Source organism: Sminthopsis crassicaudata, chromosome X (genome assembly GCF_048593235.1).
Source record: "Sminthopsis crassicaudata isolate SCR6 chromosome X, ASM4859323v1, whole genome shotgun sequence".
Taxonomy (NCBI): Eukaryota; Metazoa; Chordata; class Mammalia; order Dasyuromorphia; family Dasyuridae; genus Sminthopsis; species Sminthopsis crassicaudata.
In genome coordinates this window covers 81,638,820-81,657,584 of record NC_133623.1, presented here as the reverse complement: position 1 = coordinate 81,657,584, position 18,765 = coordinate 81,638,820, and the positions used below count along the sequence as shown (strand labels likewise).

The 18,765-nt window shown below is 42.8% G+C and overlaps 1 protein-coding gene across 1 annotated transcript; it reads left to right on the top strand.

Annotated features, from left to right (window-relative positions):
* Window positions 1-15,997: 15,997 nt before the first annotated feature.
* LOC141549082 (protein Wiz-like) lies at window positions 15,998-18,007 on the top strand. The gene is given in 4 exon segments (XM_074278405.1): window positions 15,998-16,568; window positions 17,111-17,350; window positions 17,353-17,679; window positions 17,820-18,007. Coding segments are annotated over 4 exon segments (1,326 nt in total).
* The last annotated feature ends 758 nt before the right edge of the window (window positions 18,008-18,765 follow it).

The window sequence follows — 18,765 nt, the reverse complement described above, 5'->3', positions numbered from 1 at the left end:
AATTGATAAATGGTCAAAGGATATGAACAGACAATTCTCAGAGGAAGAAATTGAAACTATATCCACTCCTATGAAAGAGTGTTCCAAATCACTATTGATCAGAGAAATGCAAATTAAGACAACTCTGAGATACCACTACACACCTGTCAGATTGGCTAAGATGACAGGAACAAATAATGATGAATGTTGGAGAGGATGTGGGAAAACTGGGACACTAATACATTGCTGGTGGAGTTGTGAAAGAATCCAGCCATTCTGGAGAGCAATCTGGAATTATGCCCAAAAAGTTATCAAACTGTGCATACCCTTTGACCCAGCAGCGCTACTACTGGGATTATATCCCAAAGAAATACTAAAGAGCGGAAAGAGACATATATGTGCCAAAATGTTTGTGGCAGCTCTTTTTGTTGTAGCTAGAAACTGGAAGATGAATGGATGTCCATCAGTTGGAGAATGGTTGGGTAAATTGTGGTATATGAAGGTTATGGAATATTATTGCTCGGTAAGAAATGACCAGCAGGAGGAATATAGAGAGGCCTGGAGAGACTTAAATCAACTGATGCTGAGTGAAATGAGCAGAACCAGAAGATCACTGTACACTTCAACAACAATGCTGTATGAGGATGTATTCTGATGGAAGTGGAAATCTTCAACATAAAGAAGATCCAACTCACTTCCAGTTGATCAATGATGGACAGAGGTAGCTGCACCCAGAGAAGAAACACTGGGAGGGGAATGAAAATTGTTAGCACTAATATCTGTCTGCCCAGGTTGCATGTACCTTCGGATTCTAATGTTTATTGTGCAACAAGAAAGTGATATTCGCACACATGTATTGTACCTAGACTATATTGTAACACATGTAAAATGTATGGTATTGCCTGTCGTCGGGGGGAGGGAATAGAGGGAGGGGGGGTAAATTGGAAAAATGAATACAAGGGATAATATTATAAAATATATATATATATATATATATATATATAATAAAAAATAAAAAATAAAAAAAAAATTTTAATAGTTTTTATTTACAAGGTATATGCATGGATAATTTTACAACATTGACAATTGCTAAACCTTTTGTTCTAATTTTTCCCCTCCTCCCCCACCCCAGATGGCAGGTTGACCAAATATGTTAGAGTATAAATTAAATACACTATATGTATATATGTCCAAACAGTTGTTTTGCTGTACAAAAAGAATCAGACTTTGAAACAGTGTACAATTAGCCTGTGAAGGAAATCCAAAATGCAGGTGGACAAAATTAGAGGGATTGGGAATTCTATGTAGTGGTTCATAATCATCTCCTAGAGTTCTTTCTCTGGGTGTAGCTGGTTCAGTTCATTATTGCTCTATTGGAACTGATTTGGTTCATCTCATTGTTGAAAATGGCCACATCCATCAGAATTGATCATCATATAGTATTGTTGTTGAAGTATACAACAATTTCCTGGTCCTTCTCATTTCACTCAGCATCAGTTCCTGTAAGTCTCTCCAGGCCTTTCTGAAATCATCCTTTTGGTCATTTCTTACAGAACAATAATATTCCATAACATTCATATACCACAATTTATTCAGCCATTCTCCAATTGATGGGCATCCACTCAGTTTCCAGTTTCTGGCCACTACAAAAAGGGCCACAAACATTTTGGCACATACAGGTCCCTTTCCCTTCTTTAAGATTTCTTTGGGATACAAACCCAGCAGCAACACTGCTGGGTCAAAGGGTATGCACAGTTGGATAACTTTTTGAGCATAGTTCCAAATTGCTCTCCAGAATGGCTGGATGTATTCGCAGTTCCACCAACAATGTATCAGTGTCCCTGTTTTCCCACATCCCCTCCAACATTCTGCATCACCTTTCCCTATCATTCTAGCCAATCTGACAGGTGTGTAGTGGTATCTCAGAGTTGTCTGAATTTGCATTTCTCTGATTAATAATGACTTGGAGCATCTTTTCATATGACTAGAAATAGTTTCAATTTCTTTATCTGAGAATTGTCTGTTCATATCCTTTGACCATTTATCAATTGGAGATTGGCTTGATTTCTTATAAATTAGAGCCAATTCTCTATATAATTTGGAAATGAAGCCTTTTTCTGAACCTTTGAGTGTAAAAATGTTTTCCCAGTTTATTTTTTCCCTTCTAATCTTATCTGCATTAGTTTTGTTTCTACAAAAACTTTTCAATTTGATATAATCAAAGTTTTCTACTTTGTGATCAATAATGATCTCTAGTTCTTCTTTGGACATAAATTCATTCCTTTTCCACAGGTCTGATAGGTAAACTATCCTATGTTCCTGTAATTTATTTATAATCTCATTCTTTATTCGTAGGTCATGAACCCATTTTGACCTGATCTTGGTGTATGGTGTTAAGTGTGGGTCAATGCCTCATTTCTGCCATATTAGTTTCCAATTTTCCCAGCAATTTTTGTCAGACATTGAGTTCTTATCCCAAAGGCTGGGGTCCTTGGTTTTGTCAAACACTAGGTTATTAGAGTTATTGATTATTTTGTCTTTTGGACCTAACCTATTCCACTGATCAACTAGTCTATTTCTTAGCCAATAGCAAATGGTTTTGGTAACTGCTGCTTTATAATATAAACATTCCCTCTTAATGTTTGATAGGATAAAGGTCATATCTTAAGCCTTAGGCTATATTTATTCCCTCTTAATGTTTAATGGGATAAAATTCCTTATCTATTTTAGATGTCCTTAGATTATCAAGAGTCTCTCCAGTACCTTCCCCATTTGGGAATACTGATCCAGCCAATTGATTTACTCTCCAATAAATTAATAATCAAATTGTTCTCTAATCTCTATCCTGCCTCAGTTTCTCTGGCATTACATTTTGGAGGCCCCAGCAAGATATTAGAAACTGGGTCAGGACATTAAAAAGGAACTGTGGCACAACAACATCAGCTCAGTTCATCCAATTTATACATGAAGGGGATTTCTGATTTAAGAGTCAAAAGGTCTTTCAGTCTTTCCTTGAATACCCCCAAAGAGGGAAAATTTACCATCTCTTCAAGAGAGCACAATGCGCTTTTGGAGAATTCTCATTTTTGAAAGATTTTCTTGACTTCAGGCATAAATTGGGTTCTTTATAACTTCCAAGTATTGCTCATGGCTCTAACCTTAGGAGTCAAGAAGAACCAGTCTAATTCTTTATCCATATAAGAGACATGATTGTTGGAGGCAATGTCCCACGCTTCTCTCAAATTCTTTATTTAGATATTTCATATGAGAATTTCATTATATTTATAGAAGAATAAATATGAAGGGAGGAGGCCTAGACACATCAGATCTCACAAGGAGTAACCTTCAAAACTGTCTGACAGTGGCTAAGAAATAGAGTGATGTATTGGGATTTGATATACAAGGTACAGTAGTAAATGACCCTAATAATCTAGTGTTGGATATTTACAAAGATCCTTCCTTTTTAGATAAGAACTCACTATTTATAAATATTGCTGAGAAAAAAAAATGGAAAACACTATGGCAAATATTAGGTACAGTACAATACCTTACATAATAGAACAAAGTGCTCTGCCCACAGGAATATAAATTTTGATCCCATAAACCTTGCAGTTTATAGCCCCTTTTGTAGGGGCTAGGTTTTTTGTTTTCTTCACTACTTATTTATTCTTTATTTGAAAAAAAAACTTGGATAATTAACTCTTCTGTTCCATCTAGTTTCATTTACAATTTCTTGAAATACAAGTAGGCTTTGATGAAAGTCCATTGAGATTCAAATGGGTTTCTCGGCTAAGCCTTGAACCCAAAACACTGTTACTCACTGAATGGCCAGTAATGGGTGCTGGCCTAAGCCTCACTTGGGCATTGTTTAGGTTTTGATGGCTTAGAATAAGAGTAATGGCAAGTACTGGTATTCTGGCCAGAAACCCTGAGGGTCTTCCCATCTAAGACTGTTTTTTATTTTGTTTCTTTTGAGTAGGTATACCAGGGCTTTGTTTGCCTCATTTCTCCCTTACCCTTAAAACACTGAAATGGTGTTGCCTCAGACAAACTGAGACCTGAACAAGACTTTACCTGAAAAAGGCCAAGGTCTCCACTGCATATGGGGCCATCATCCTGACCCATGTCTTGTCACTGGACTCAGCTGGTCCTCTTCCACAAAGAAGGCTGAACAACACACTAAAAATTACAAGTTAAGATCAAAATGATAGATGATTTAGACATAAAGGGAGATGCCATAAACCAATTAGGAAACCATCCATTCTGGGAAGTAATTTTGAATTAGGCAAAGAAAGTCACAAAAATGTCCAAAGTCTTTAATGCAAATACTCCCTTACACCCCAAGAAGCTATCAATAAGAAAACATCTCTTATATACTCCAAAATATGTATAATATCATTCTTAGTAACAGTTATGAAACAGAAACAAAGTAGATACCCTCAAATAGGTAATGGCTAACCAAAGCATAGAACATGAAGGTCATGGAATAGTATTACATTGTTATAAGAAATGATGAGTGTGCTGAGTACACAGACAAAGAAGAAAATCTTTATGATCTGATGTAAAGTGAATTAAGCAGAGAAAAGAAAACAATAAATATACACAGTAAGTACAACAATTTATATAGAAAGAAGGATACAACAAAAGATTGAAAGGAAATGTTAAAGATCAAGTGGGACTGAAAAGGAAACATGAGAAGACATTACCTTTCCTTAGCCAAGAGATAAAAGATGCACTTTTTCCTAAATGCATCAACCAGTTGTGCTCACTTTTCTATTCCTCTCTAAAATTAAATCAAAAGAATTTTTACATGGCATGGCTCTCTTAGAGATGATATAAATTTTGAACCCTTTAATCTGTGGGAGAAGGGCCAGAAAAGAACCTTTGGGGAAAGTGTGATTCAGGGTCTCAAACCCTCCTGACCTCTGGGAGAGGTACACCTTCTTGTCCATAAGGGAAACTCCCAAAATAAATAATCTTATTCAATTTTGAATTGAATTGAATTGAAAATCAGTCTCTCAGATTCATCTGGAGATTGGCCCCCTGGCTCAGGGCCAAAAATCAAAGAAGCCCAAACTTCAGAAGGCTAATAAAAGACAGCTCAACCCCAAGTCGTTGCTAAGTGCCCTTCTGGACTTAGCCCACTGATAAAGATATTTTCTTCTTAGTGATGAGGACAAAACTGAGGCTTAAAGGGAAAGATGGTTCAATGCTTCCTTTTCCTAAGTACCAAAGGCCGGGTCCATTTAGGGAATGAATTCAATTACTCAATGTTGTGTTAAAACAAAGTCTTTATTGATAGTAAAGGGATAGGCAGGCATTTGGCCTCTAGGGAGAAAGGCCAGACTGCCTGGAAAGGGGGAGTAGAGCAAAGTCAGCAGGCACAAGGCAAGGAAAAACCAAGTGCAAGGAATAGAATTTTGGAGCTTCATTTTATACATAATCAGGGTCATAAAACAAAGTTTGTCCTTCGGATATAGAGATGTTATCAAAGAGGTTCTGAAGAGATTTGTAAATAAGACAAGAATTTCTCTCAAGGATGTAAAATTCTATTAATCATTTGTGACTCAGGTTATCTCCTTTAACCTCTTCTAAGACAGGAATTTCCTGTTAATCATTTGTATCTTGGGCTATCTCCTTTTAACCTCTTCATCTGTGCATACCCATCTTTGCAAAAAAATTCTAACAGGATTCTTTGCCCACTAAGAAAGCTGTCTTCTTAGTGTAAACAAATCCCCTTTTGCCACAAACTTTGGGGGTTATTAATTATCAGTAACAGATCTCAAATAATAGTACAAATCAGAGATTATGAAAGGAATTACTGTTGTTCAGTACTGACTTTTCCTGAACCTATTCGAGATTTTCTAGGCAAAGATAATGGGAGGGGGGTTGCAATTTCTTCTGCAGGGTCATTTGGCATTTACTGAGGTAAATGGAGTTAAGTGACTTGCTGAGGGTAGCAAGATGGTAAAAATCTGAGACCAGATATGAACTCAGAAAGATGGCTCTTGCTTTATGCCCAACAAAAAATAGAGCTGCCCAGAAAATAGTTTCAACTTCTTAAAAATGGAAACATTGATCAGTAGAAAATATTGGGTTTGTGTAATGTTCTTCTCTAAATTGTAATGTTCTCTGTGAGCAGGTTTCTTGAGGGACTTCTGGAGGAAGCCTTTGTTTCAGTTCAGTGTAATAATCACCTCAAATGCAGCTAGGAGTTAAAGTCCAGATCCTTTATTGTCTCCTTCAAAATAGCCTGGTTAGCTTTCTTAGGGGCCTATCTCTCTCCTTGGTTCCAAGAGCTCTTGCCACTAGTCTTTTGTCTCTTTCAGCTTCTGCCTCGAGCTCCATCGGAATCCAAAACCTCCAGCCAGCACAAAGGCAGACTATGGAATGAATCTGATTCTGCCTCTGCCTCCGAGAATGGGATTGTGGGTTAGTGGGCTTCTGTGGGCTTGTGGGAGCTCCTCCTTATTTATATTCTCTTAAAGATGTGGCCTCTGATAAGTACTAAGTACATAAGCATTGTCTCTATCAATTCCAGTGACTTAGCACCTTGTTTCAAGTTCTGGCCCATAACAAGTATGCAATTTACCGAAGCAAAAAATAAAATGACTTAATGTTTAATATAACTAAAGAGAGTAGATTGGAAGGGGCAGGGCAGGACACACTATTTAATTAAATGAAATAGTATAAAGAGAAATCAGTTCTCCAGTTTGTCAGAAATTTGATAGGGGAGAGCAACTATCTCACTGTGTGGGATGGGTGCTAGACCTCCTTGACCAAAATGACTAGTCAGAGGCATCTTCAGATACAAAAAGGAAGCATTTATTCCATCCTTGCAAGGAAAGATCCAAGCACTCCAACTGAGCAGACACAGAGCTTCTCAGCTCCCATCTCCCAGCGTTGTGTCTCACTTAATAAGCTAGAAATATTGACTTTGGTTAAATAGCAAAAGATCCACGTTTTTTCATTGGATGGACTAAAAAGTTGCTGACCAATGGTCAGCAATGCTGTCTATTTCCTGTGGGTCACGTAACTTCCTGAAGCTTAGACCTAAGACCTGACTTTTTCTCAGAGGTCTGGAGGGTCTGCAGGCTGAGAGGCCTGTCTGCTCAGCTGAAGTGCTTGGGCTTCTCCTTGCAAGGACCTCTGAGAATAGGGTCTGACCTACTCCACCTCATAGACTTTTTGAGAAAGCTTCACTTGGTCCCATTCAACACCAACTATCAAATTATATTATAAATTCATACAGGACAGAAATTAGATGTAAAAGGCCAATCAAGGGCAAATCAGAGCAGCATGGCACAAATTACTTTTCATATTTATGTATAAGAGAAGAGATTATGAAAGAACAAGGAAACAGAATCACAAAAATTAAAATGGATTAATTCTGCTTCTATAAAGATGAAATGCTTTTGCACAAATAGATCAAATGTAATTTAAAAATGGATGAATACACTTATGGAAAACCATCTTTGCAGCAAAGTTCTCTAAGGATTGGTACATATGCTACATCTAGAAGGAACGGATTCCAATTTCCAAGATAAAGAGCCATTTTCCAATAGTTCAAAGAATATGAACAAGAATTTTTGAAAGAAATAAAATCCAGGCCATCAATATGATAAAATGCATTTGGTCTCTCATAAGGAGGGAAGTGCACATTAAAACAATTCTCTTCTTTCAGCCTCTAAATCATAGAAATAAGAAGGTTCAGGGATAATTCTTCATTTTTGTTCTGAACTTGGAAAGTCCTTTTCACCAGGTTCTGACTGTAACTAGAACAAAATATAATATATCATTAAAGAACATCAAAGGAAAGAGTCAATACAGACAATAGGGAGAAGGAGAGGGGAAAACTTTCTAACTTAAAATCTTACAAAAAAGAATGTTGAAAACTATCTTTAGAAGTAATTAAAAATACTTCTAAGGGGGAAAAACATTTAACGGTGAATTATTTTGTAAAGGGAAAGATCTTTTGAAATAATCACTCCTTATTTTGCTATATAACTTAACATTTTGTAAGTGGAATTTTATTACAGTTAAGACATGATCACATTCCTATAATTTCCATTCCTTTTGACCTTCAAGGCAAGATATTACCATAAATATCGGTAATATATAGTAAATAAAAACAAAAACAAAAAAAAATAAAACATTTCCTAAACTGATTCCCTTTCCCAAAACTCCAAGTTCAGGCTAAGGACAGGAGGAAGGGAGGATGAAAGAAAGGAGGGAAACGTCCTTCTGGAGAGGCAGCGAAGTAGCGTCCCCAAAGATCTCTACCGGACCCCAGCCCCATCTACTACACCCTCCCATCCACCAACGTCCCAACCTTGCAATCAGAGTCCTGGGCAGGCAGGGGAAGCCCCGGAGGAGCAGACACACAAGTGCATAAACCCCCACCTGCATCCACGCAGACGTTCTCACACAGATGATCGGACCATCGTGCACAACGCACACCAAAACAAAGGTGTTGATACTCCCAGGACCTTCCACCCAGCCTTCCGCAAATCTTCCAGGGCACTAAGAGAAGCCAATTGGAGAGAGGGAAGTTCATGAAAAGGAGGGGGTGGGGAAGGGAGAGAAGAGAAAGAAAAGAAAGAAAAGGGCTGAGAAAGGAGCAGGGGAGGGGGCACTTACCTCTCACGGCCCCTTAGGCACTAGCAGGACCCTCGGGATCGGTCAGTCGGGAAGGGGCCCCAGAAGCACGCAGATTTCCAAGGGCTCTCTTCCCGCACATCCTCACACTGAGGACACTTACATTCAACAGAAGTGGGATGGGCAGTCACTGTGATGTCATCTCGGGGCAGGGCTAGTCTCCTCCAAGAGCAGTGTTCCCAAAAGAGGGAGGGGAGGGGGCTTTGTGGCATCAGGTCCAGAGCAGTGGGAGACCCCTCCTCCCATGATTTCTCTAGGCCCCCATCACTCAACCTGGCTTGGGGAGGGGGCCACATTTTATCTTCCACCTGGAAGTGAGCCCAGCACTGACCTTGGTCCTAAGTTTAACTTTTTTTTCCATAGAAGAAGTTGGACATTTAATGAAACAGATGAATTCCATTTGTTTCTAAGGAAAAAAACCAGATCTAAATAAAAAATTTGATTTCCAACCATAGGACTCAAGAGAAGCAGAAAAAGGTAAAAGGAATTCTTGAGAACTGTTATTTCTGTTGTGGATATACATTGAGACTACATGTATAATTTGATTTTACTGATAAAACAAAAAAAAGGGGGGGGAGTAGAAATGGAAAGGGGATAGTGTCAGAAAAAGGGAAAAGGGGAGATAAAAAGAGGGAAACTTACATCCCACGAAGAGGCAAAGAAAACCTATCATATCTGAGGAAAGTTAGAGAGGGGAAGAAACATTGTGTGAATCTTACTCTCATCAGAATTGGCTCAAAGAGAAAATAATTGACATATGGGTTTTACAGAGAGTTCTCTCTCACCTCATTAAAAAGGGGGAGAGGAAAAAGGAAAAGAGTTTATTACAGAAGAGTACAAGAAAGGGAAAGAGATTTAAAGGGAGAAGGGAGGAATACTAAAGAGGGAGGGCTGAGTGATGCAAGTGGGGCCCATAAGTTTAATACTGGGGAAGGGGTTCAGGGGGGGGCAAGGGGAAAAAACATAATCTGGGGATAATATGATGGCAGAAAATACAGAATTAGTCATTTTAACTATATATGTGAATGGAATGAACTCTCCCATTAAGTGGAGATGGACAGCAGACTGGATCAAAAGTCGGAACCCTACAATATGTTGTTTACAGGAAATGCATTTAAAGCAGGGAGATACATACAGAGTAAAGGTAAAAGCCTGGAGCAGAATCTATTATGCTTCAAGTGAAATCAAAAAAACATGGGTGGCCATCCTTATCTCAGATCAAGCAAAAGCAAAAATTGATCTAATCAAAAAAGAGATAAGGAAGGAAACTATATCCTGCTAAAGGGTAGCATAGACAATGAAGCCATAACAATACTAAATATATATGCACCAAGTGGTATAGCATCTAACATCCTAAAGGAGAAGTTAAGAGAAATGGACAACAAAACTATAATAGTGGAAGATCTCAACCTTGCATTCTCAGAAATAGATAAATCAAACCACAAAACAAATAAGAAAGAAATTAAAGAGGTAAATCAAATATTAGGAAAATTAGGTATGATAGATCTTTGGAGTAAACTGGTGACAGAAAGGAGTATACTTTTTTCTCAGCAGTTCATGGAACCTATAGAAAAATTGACCATATATTAGGACATAAAGATCTCAAAATTAAATGCAGGAATGCAGAAATAATAAATGCTTTCTTTTCAGATCACGATGCAATAAAAACTACATTCAACAAAAAGTTAGGGGTAAATAGACCAAAAAGTAATTGGAAACTAAATAATCTCATCTTAAAGAATGATTGGGTGAAACAGCAAATTATAGAAACAATTAATAATTTCACTCAAGATAATAACAATGATGAGACATCATACCAAAATTTGTGGGATGCAGCTAAAGCTGTAATAAGGGGAAATTTTATATCTTTAGAGGCTTACTTGAATAAAATAGAGAAAGATAAGATCAATGAATTGGGCTTGCAACTTAAAAAGCTAGGAAAAAAGACCAAATTTAAAACCCCCAATCAAATATTAAACTTGAAATTCTAAAATTAAAAAGAGAAATTAATAATATTGAAAATTTAAAAAAACTATTTAACTAATAAAACTAAGAGTTGGTTTTATGAAAAAACCAATAAGATAGATAAACCTTTGGTAAATCTGATTAGAAAAGGGAGAGAGGAAAATCAAATTGTTAGTCTTAAATATGAAAAGGTGAACTGTCCACCAATGAAGAGGAAATTAGAGAAATAATAAGGAGTTACTTTACCCAACTTTATGCCAATAAATTTGATAACCTAAGTGAAATGGATGACTACCTCCAAAAATATAAGCTTCCCAGATTAACAGAGGAGGAAGTAAATTGCTTAAATAGTCCCATTTCAGAAAAAGAAATAGAACAAGCTATTAATCAACTCCCTAAGAAAAAAAATCTCCAGGACCAGATGGATTTACATGTGAATTCTACAAAACATTCAAAGAACAATTAGCCCCAATGCTATATAAACTATTTGAAAAAATAGGGAATGAAGGAGTCCTACCAAACTCCTTTTATGATACTGACATGGTACTGATACCCAAACCAGGTAGGTTGAAAATAGAGAAAGAAAAGTATAGACCAATCTCTCTAATCAATATTGATGCTAAAATCTTAAATAAGATGTTGGCAAAAAGACTACAGAAAATTATCCCCAGGATAATACATCATGATCAAGTAGGATTTGTAACAGGAATGGTATAAATGGCTGGTTCAATATGAGGAAAACTAACAGTATAATTGGCCATATTAATAACCAAATTAACTAGAACCATATGATCATCTCAATAGATGCAGAAAAAGCATTTGATAAAAATCCAACATCCATTTCTATTAAAAACATTTGAGAGTATAGGAATAAATGGACTTTTCTTTAAAATAATCTGTAGCATCTATTTAAAACCATCAGTAAGCATCATATGTAATAAACTGTAACCATTCCCAATAAGATCAGGAGTGAAACAAGGTTGCCCACTATCACCATTATTATTCAATATCGTATTAGAAATGCTAGCTTCACCAATGAGTTAAGAAATTAAAGAAATTAGAGTTGGTAATGAGGAAACCAAATTATCACTCTTTGCTGATGACATGATGGTATACTTAGAAAACCCCAAAGATTCTACTAAAAATCTATTAGAAATAATCCACACCTTTAGCAAAGTTGCAGGATACAAAATAAACCCACATAAATCATCAGCATTCTTATATGTCACTAACAAAATCCAACAGTTAAAGTTACAAAGAGAAATTCCATTTTAATTAACTACCGATAGTATAAAATAATTAGAATCTATCTGCCAAGGGAAAATCAGAAACTATATGAGCAAAACTACAAAACACTTTCCACACAAATTAAGTCTGATCTAACCAATTGGAAAAATATTAAATGCTCTTGGATAGGGCGAGTGAATATAATAAAGATGACAATACTCCTTAAATTAATCTATTTATTTAGTGCTATACCAATCAGACTCCCAAAAAACTATTTTAATGACCTAGAAAAAGATAACAACAAAGTTCATATGGAAAAACAAAAGGTCAAGAATTTCAAGGGAATTAATGAAAAAAAAATCAAATGAAGATGGCCTAGCTGTACCAGATCTAAAATTATATTATAAAGCAGCAGTCACCAAAACCATTTGGTATTGGCAAAGAAATAGACTAGTTGATCAGTGGAATAGGTTAGGTCCAAAGGACAAAATAATCAATAACTTTAATAATCTAGTGTTTGAGAAACCCAAGGACCCCAGCTTTTGGGATAAGAACTCAATGTTTGACAAATATTGCTGGGAAATTTAGAAATTAATATGGCAGAAACTAGGTATTGACCCACACTTAACACTGTACACCAAGGTCAGGTCAAAATAGGTTTATGACCTACGAATAAAGAATGAGATTATAAATAGATTAGAGGAACAGAGGATAGTTTACCTCTCAGACCTTTGGAAGAGGAATGAATTTATGTCCAAAGAAGAACTAGAGATCATTATTGATCACAAAGTAGAAAACTCTGATTATATCAAGTTGAAAAGTTTTTGTACAAACAAAACTAATGCAGATAAGATTAGAAGGGAAATAATAAACTGGGAAAACATTTTTACAGTCAAAAGTTCTGATAAAAGCTTCATTTCCAAAATATATAGAGAATCTAATTTATAAGAAATCAAGCCATTCTCCAATTGACAAATGGTCAAAGGATATGAACAGACAACTCTCAGATGTAGAAATTGAAACTATTTCGGGCCATATGAAAAGATGCTCCAAGTCATTATTAATCAGAGAAATGCAAATTAAGACAACTCTGAGATACCACTACACACCTGTCAGATTGGCTAGAATGACAGGGAAAGGTGATGCAGAATGTTGGAGGGGATGTGGGAAAACAGGGACACTGATACATTGTGGGTGGAATTGTGAATACATCCAGACATTCTGGAGAACATTTTGGAATTATGCTCAAAAAGTTATCAAACTGTGCATACCCTTTGACCCAGCAGTTCTACTACTGGGCTTATATCCCAAAGAGATCTTAAAGAAGGGAAAGGGACCCGTATGTGCAAGAATGTTTGTGGCAGCCCTCTTTGTGGTGGCCAGAAAGTAGAAACTAAGTGAATGCCCATCAATTGGAGAATGGCTGAATAAATTGTGGTATGTGAATATTATGGAATATTATTGTTCTGTAAGAAATGACCAACAGGATGGTTTCAGAAAGGGCTGGATCAGGCCAGCATCAACTGATGCTGAGTGAAATGAGAAGGACCAGGAGATCATTATACAGTTCAACAACAATACTATATGATGATCAATTCTGACGGATGTGGCCCTCTTCAACAATGAGATGAACCAAATCAGTTCCAACAGAGCAGTAATGAACTGAACCAGCTACAGCCAGAGAAAGAACTCTGGGAAATGACTATGAACCCCTACATAGAATTCCTAATCCCTCTATTTTTGTCCACCTGCATTTGTGATTTCCTTCACAGGCTAATTGTCCACTATTTTAAAGTCTGATTCTTTTTATACAGCAAAACTGTTTGGACATGTATACATATATTGTATTTATTTTATACTTTAACATATTTAACATGTATTGGTCAACCTGCCATCTGGGAGTGGGGGGGAGAGGACGGGAAAAATTAGAACAAAAGGTTTGGCAATTGTCAATGTTGTAAAATTACCCATGTATATATCTGGTAAATAAAAACTAACTAACTAAATAAATAAATAACATGATGAACAACCAAAAATAAAATTGAAAAAAAAAATCAGAAACAGATTTTCCATCTGTTAGACTGCTTACTGTTTCCACTGGCATAGAAATAATCAAAATTTTAGAGCACAGCCGAGAAAACAGCATTCATGTCCATGGAAATCATTTACCTGCCCAAGCACCTAAAACCTCAGCTTTAACTGCTCCAATTCTCAAGAGCTGGCTCCACTTACAAGCCCGAGGTAAGGGCGTAAAATATCCAGCTCACCTGTAAGGTCTGCCTAAGCGTTTTAGCCTAAATAATGTGATAGCTAGTCCAGAAAACAATGCTTAACATAAACCAAGAAATGCTTCAAAAGGAGGAATAGCAACTTGATAAGAATACTAGTGTGGGTTGGCACAAATGGATCCTTCCCTTGGATGAAGCACCGTGATTCATTCATCTGCTGAGGACTTCAGTAGTTGGTGGAGCTAGCTCAAAAATATTGCAGGGGGATTTTTCACAGGGCTCCTGTCAGCCCCTGTGAGATGCCCCATCTGCCCCAAGCACCCGAGCCTGCACACTTAATTCGTGGGCAGTTTCCGCTCTCAGACGTACACTTTGAAAGTTGGCAGGAACCCTTCATTCACTTGCCACTTGTCCGTGGTTAAAAAGATGCTTTGCTGTGATTCATATGGTTTCCCTGTGGGTTTAAGTGTTACCCTGTTAATACTTCCACAGCCTCTGCCGTAGTGAAAGTATTCTTGGAAAAACAGTCCGTTATGGGGTGGAGTTCTTAAATACATAAGTATCTATTTCACTGGAGCTGAGACAAAGAAACAGACAGACAGACAAAAAGGCGTACAGACAGAGACATATAAACAGGCACAGATATAGAGAGACAGACAGAGAGGCGGCCTCCTAGTTTCCCGTGAATCTTTGCCCTCATCTCCACACACTCTGCTGCCGCTCCCACCATCTCTTCTTTGTTGTTAGTCTTCAGCTCTCTATCCCTCATCTCTTAGTGAAGGTCACAACCCCATCTCCCCGGGGGTGCTCCCACCGTTGTCTGCGGGCGGTCTCTGCCTCTGATCTCCATGGGGACTCGGTCTTTGATGGACTGAAGGGTCTGTGCCCCCGGGGACTCTGTGACCCTGGTCTCTGGGAGGGGTCTTTGCCCCTGATTTCCTTCTGGGGGGTCAGCCTTGATCTCCAGGGGGGTCTCTGACTGATCTCTGGGGGGTCATTTCACATCCTGTGGTGGTTCTCTGTCCCTGGTCTCCGGGAGGGTCTTTGCCCCTGATTTCCTTGGGGGGGGTCAGTCTTGCTCTCCTTGGGGGGGGCCGGATTCTTGACCCCACGAGGGCTCTCGGACACGTGTGTCCCTTGGGAGTCTCCCACAATAAGCTCCCTGTGCGTTCTCTGTCTCCATAAGGGGGCGCTGCCCGGGCTGTGGCGGGATCTCGGGCCAGGACCACGCTGAGTGCGGAAACCTCGAGAACCTGGAAACATGTGAGAGGTGCCGGGACCCCGGGCTTCCCGCTTCTCCGCCCCGCCACAGCGGGGGGGGGGGGGGGGGGGGGGGGTGTCACAGCGCCCCCTAGGGAGCAAAGGAGCATCGTTATCCCTGTCTGTCTTCCTGTGAGGGGGGGCCAAGAGGTGCCAGGAAAGACAGACAGAGCCCAAAGAAGCGGAAGCCTCTGCCTGGAGGTGGCAGAAGCCAGGGGCTGGCGCAGAAGTGGCTCCAGAAAGAACCAACACGCTCCTTGAAACAATCCTGCCCTTGCTGGGGCGGCCGCTCCGTGCGCCCACCGACCGGCGCCCAGGGATAAAAGCTCCCGGGAGGGGGAGGGGGGAGAAGATGCGGGGGGAGGGGGGACGCCACTAGGAGCGCGCACATCCGGGGACTCAACTCGTGTTGTCGTCCCTGCCGCCCAGTCGCTGTCCCAGTTCCCGCTGCCTACGTCGTGGCCCACGCTGCTCCAGCCGGGCTTCTGGCACCCCTGCCACTTGCTCCTGCACCACCAAGGGACGGGTCTGAGCCGGAGCCGGGGTAGCACCGCGGGGGCCGCCCCAGTTTTGGCTTCTGAGGAAGAGGAGCCAGTAGCCAGAGCGGGCCTCCGCCCCGCTCCCCAAGCAGCGTCTTCCCCCAGGGCCCCCGGGTCGGGCCCCGGCAGGGGGGGGACAAGATGGCCGCAGAGGGCCCCCGTGGGAGCACCCGAGAAGGCCCAGACCTCGGAGCTCAGAACCCGACCTGGGAGCTGGGCCCGGCCCGTTCTGAGGCCCGAAAAAGCCTTTCCCGCCAGGCGCGCTCCCATCTGGGGGACATGGGGGTGACCGAGTGGCACGTCCAGGGCTCGCCCATTGACACCCTGTCAGAAATCCTCGAGGGCCAGGCCCAGCCTCCGGCTGGGGGACCTCCCGACCCACCCCCGCCGGGCCCCAAGGCACTGGCCAAGGCAATGGCTGGGGGCCCTGGGGGCTCCCTGGAGGTTCAGAGTGCTTCCGGGCTGCACCTCCCACCCCCTGCCCAGAAGCAGGGCCCACCTAGCGGCCCCCTGTCACCAACCACCCCTCCCCCCCCACCTGCTCGGAGGAGGTTCCCTGGGCGGCCACTTCGCTTCCTCCAGGAGAAATTAAAGTCCGAACGGAGGCGGGTGGAGATCAGACGGGAGATGTTGACCGGAAGCCCGCCCGGAGAAGGACGCCCACCTGAGGCACCCCGCTCGCCCCGTGAGGACATGGCAGCCCTGAGTCTGTGTAAGCTACCCCCTGAGTGAAGGGGGGGAGGACTAAAAGCAGGGAGTCAGGTCCGAGACACAGGGATCTGGGGCTCTGCCAGGCTGGAATGGGAAGGGGCCCGCCTGGATGCCCGGGGAGCCAAGGCAAGGAGAAGGCTCCTTCTCCCCCTGAGGGGCAGCTGCTAAGTCACTGCTTCTCCCTGTGGCTGCTCTGGCCCCAGCCCCGTGGGGCTTCATACCGGGCGCTGATTACAGGCGGGTTAGGAGCTCTTGGACAAGGCGCTGGGCGGGCTTCCTCCTACACTGGCCTTGAGGGGTCTGTGGAGGCTCTTTGGGGGGGTAAAGGGCCGGAGCCCGGGCCTGGTTTGGGTCCAAGGCTCAGGGACGTCAGACACTGAGAAGTTTGTTTTGGGAAGGGATGGGCCCGCACTCCCGGGGCCCCTTCCTAGAACAAGCGCCGGCCTCTCCAGAGGTGCGGCCTAGAGGAGGGAGCCCAGTTTTCCCCCCATCGGGGGTGCCGGGGCCCTCTCCCCTCCCATCGCCCTCTTTCTGTCTCTGCAGCTTCCTGGGCCGACCCGGTCCGGAGCATGCGCTGTGAGCTCTGTGGTGGGGGCTTTGAGGACCGAAGGGGCCTGGCCTGCCACGCCCGCTCTCACCTGCGGCACATGGGGGTGACCAAGTGGTCCGGCTCGCCCATTGACGCTCTTGGAGGGATCCTGGAGAAGAAGGCCGAAGCGCGGCTCGTCAGGAAGGAGCCCGCCCCAGCCGGGCCGCCCTCTCCCCAGGGGGCAGGATGGGCCCCAATGCCCCGGGAAGGGGCCTCAGGCCCTGTCTGACCCCATTGCCCCTCAGTCCTGGCAAACCCGGGCCCGGCCCTGCCGGCGGAGCCCGGGAGATGACCCTCTCGCCTCTTGCCTCCCAGCCGTTTGCTGATTTCCTCCCCCCCCTGGTGATAAGGCGGCTGCTGCCCGACGAGAGACTTCTCTCCGGGAAGACGAAGCCCAAGACCCCTACACGCCCCGAGCTGCCCCTCAAGACTGAGCCCATTCACGGCCAAAGCCATGGGGACAAGCGAGTGCCCCTCACCTTGGCTCCCCACAGCCTCACATTGATGGATAAGCACTGGGGGAGTGGATTTAGGCCCCACAGACAAGCCCGCCCTTCTGGGGGGGGGGGGAAGGCCAGTGACTCTCAGCAGAAACGGGACCCCGGGCCACAGCCACCTCCCAGAACCCGGTGTGCCCCCCCCCTGGTCCCCCGCCCTCCCCAGAAGTCCTTGGTGACATTTCGGGGCCCGTGTACACCCTGAAATGCAGGTTCTGTGCAGTGCAGTTCCAGGGTCCCCCCTCCATCCAGGAAGAGTGGATACGCCACCTCCAGAGGCACATCCTGGAAAGGAACTTCTCCCAAGCGGAGCCTGAGGCCCCCAAGGCCCAGCCGGGACCAGAGGCCCAGTAATGGAGCCAGCTCTCTCCCCCTCTCCCGCCCTTTCTCCCCCCTCTCTGCCTCCTTTTTCCCTCTTCCCTGCTAGAAGCTCATCAAATGAGTGCATCATCCCCCCCTGCTGCTTCAGGGCTCTCTGGTGCCTGGTAGGGGCCTCAGGGTGGGCTTCGGGCCTTCCCCCAATACCCAGGCTGGGCGGGGAGCCCTGAACGCCTCCTGGGCCACGGAAATCACTGAGGGTTCCCGAGCAGCCCGAGGCCCTGAGGGGGGTTTTCCCTGAGAACAATTGGGCTTGGAGCCCACAGCTTTCTCTGCACTTTAGAAGCCCCCTCCCCCTCCCCTGCCAGGGGCCTGTTGCCCCCCATCCCATCCCCCCCTTCACTGTTGCTGTTTCTGCATAGCTTCCTAGAACTTCCCCTTGTTTAAAGTAGTTTTGTGTAGAGAATAAGGAGCATTGGTTTTCATGTTGGAGTCCTGGGATGAGGAAAGCCCAGAGGCACTGACCTTTCACCTCTTGTCAGTGGTCACGTTCTGGTTGTGAAAAAAATGTAAAAAATAAAAAAACAAAAACAAAACCCCACTAATAATCCTGCTGTACTTGGAAAATAGATATTCTGTGTAGAGATGAAATAAATCGGAGCTAAGAGGTCAAGAGACCTTCTCCACAATGGCCTCCCAGTCTCCTTGTGTTTTATTGTCCTCTCACATGACTCGATCTATTCTGATGGTCAGCATTAGATCCCCGCCGTCTCTACCAGTGGCTTCTGGGACAG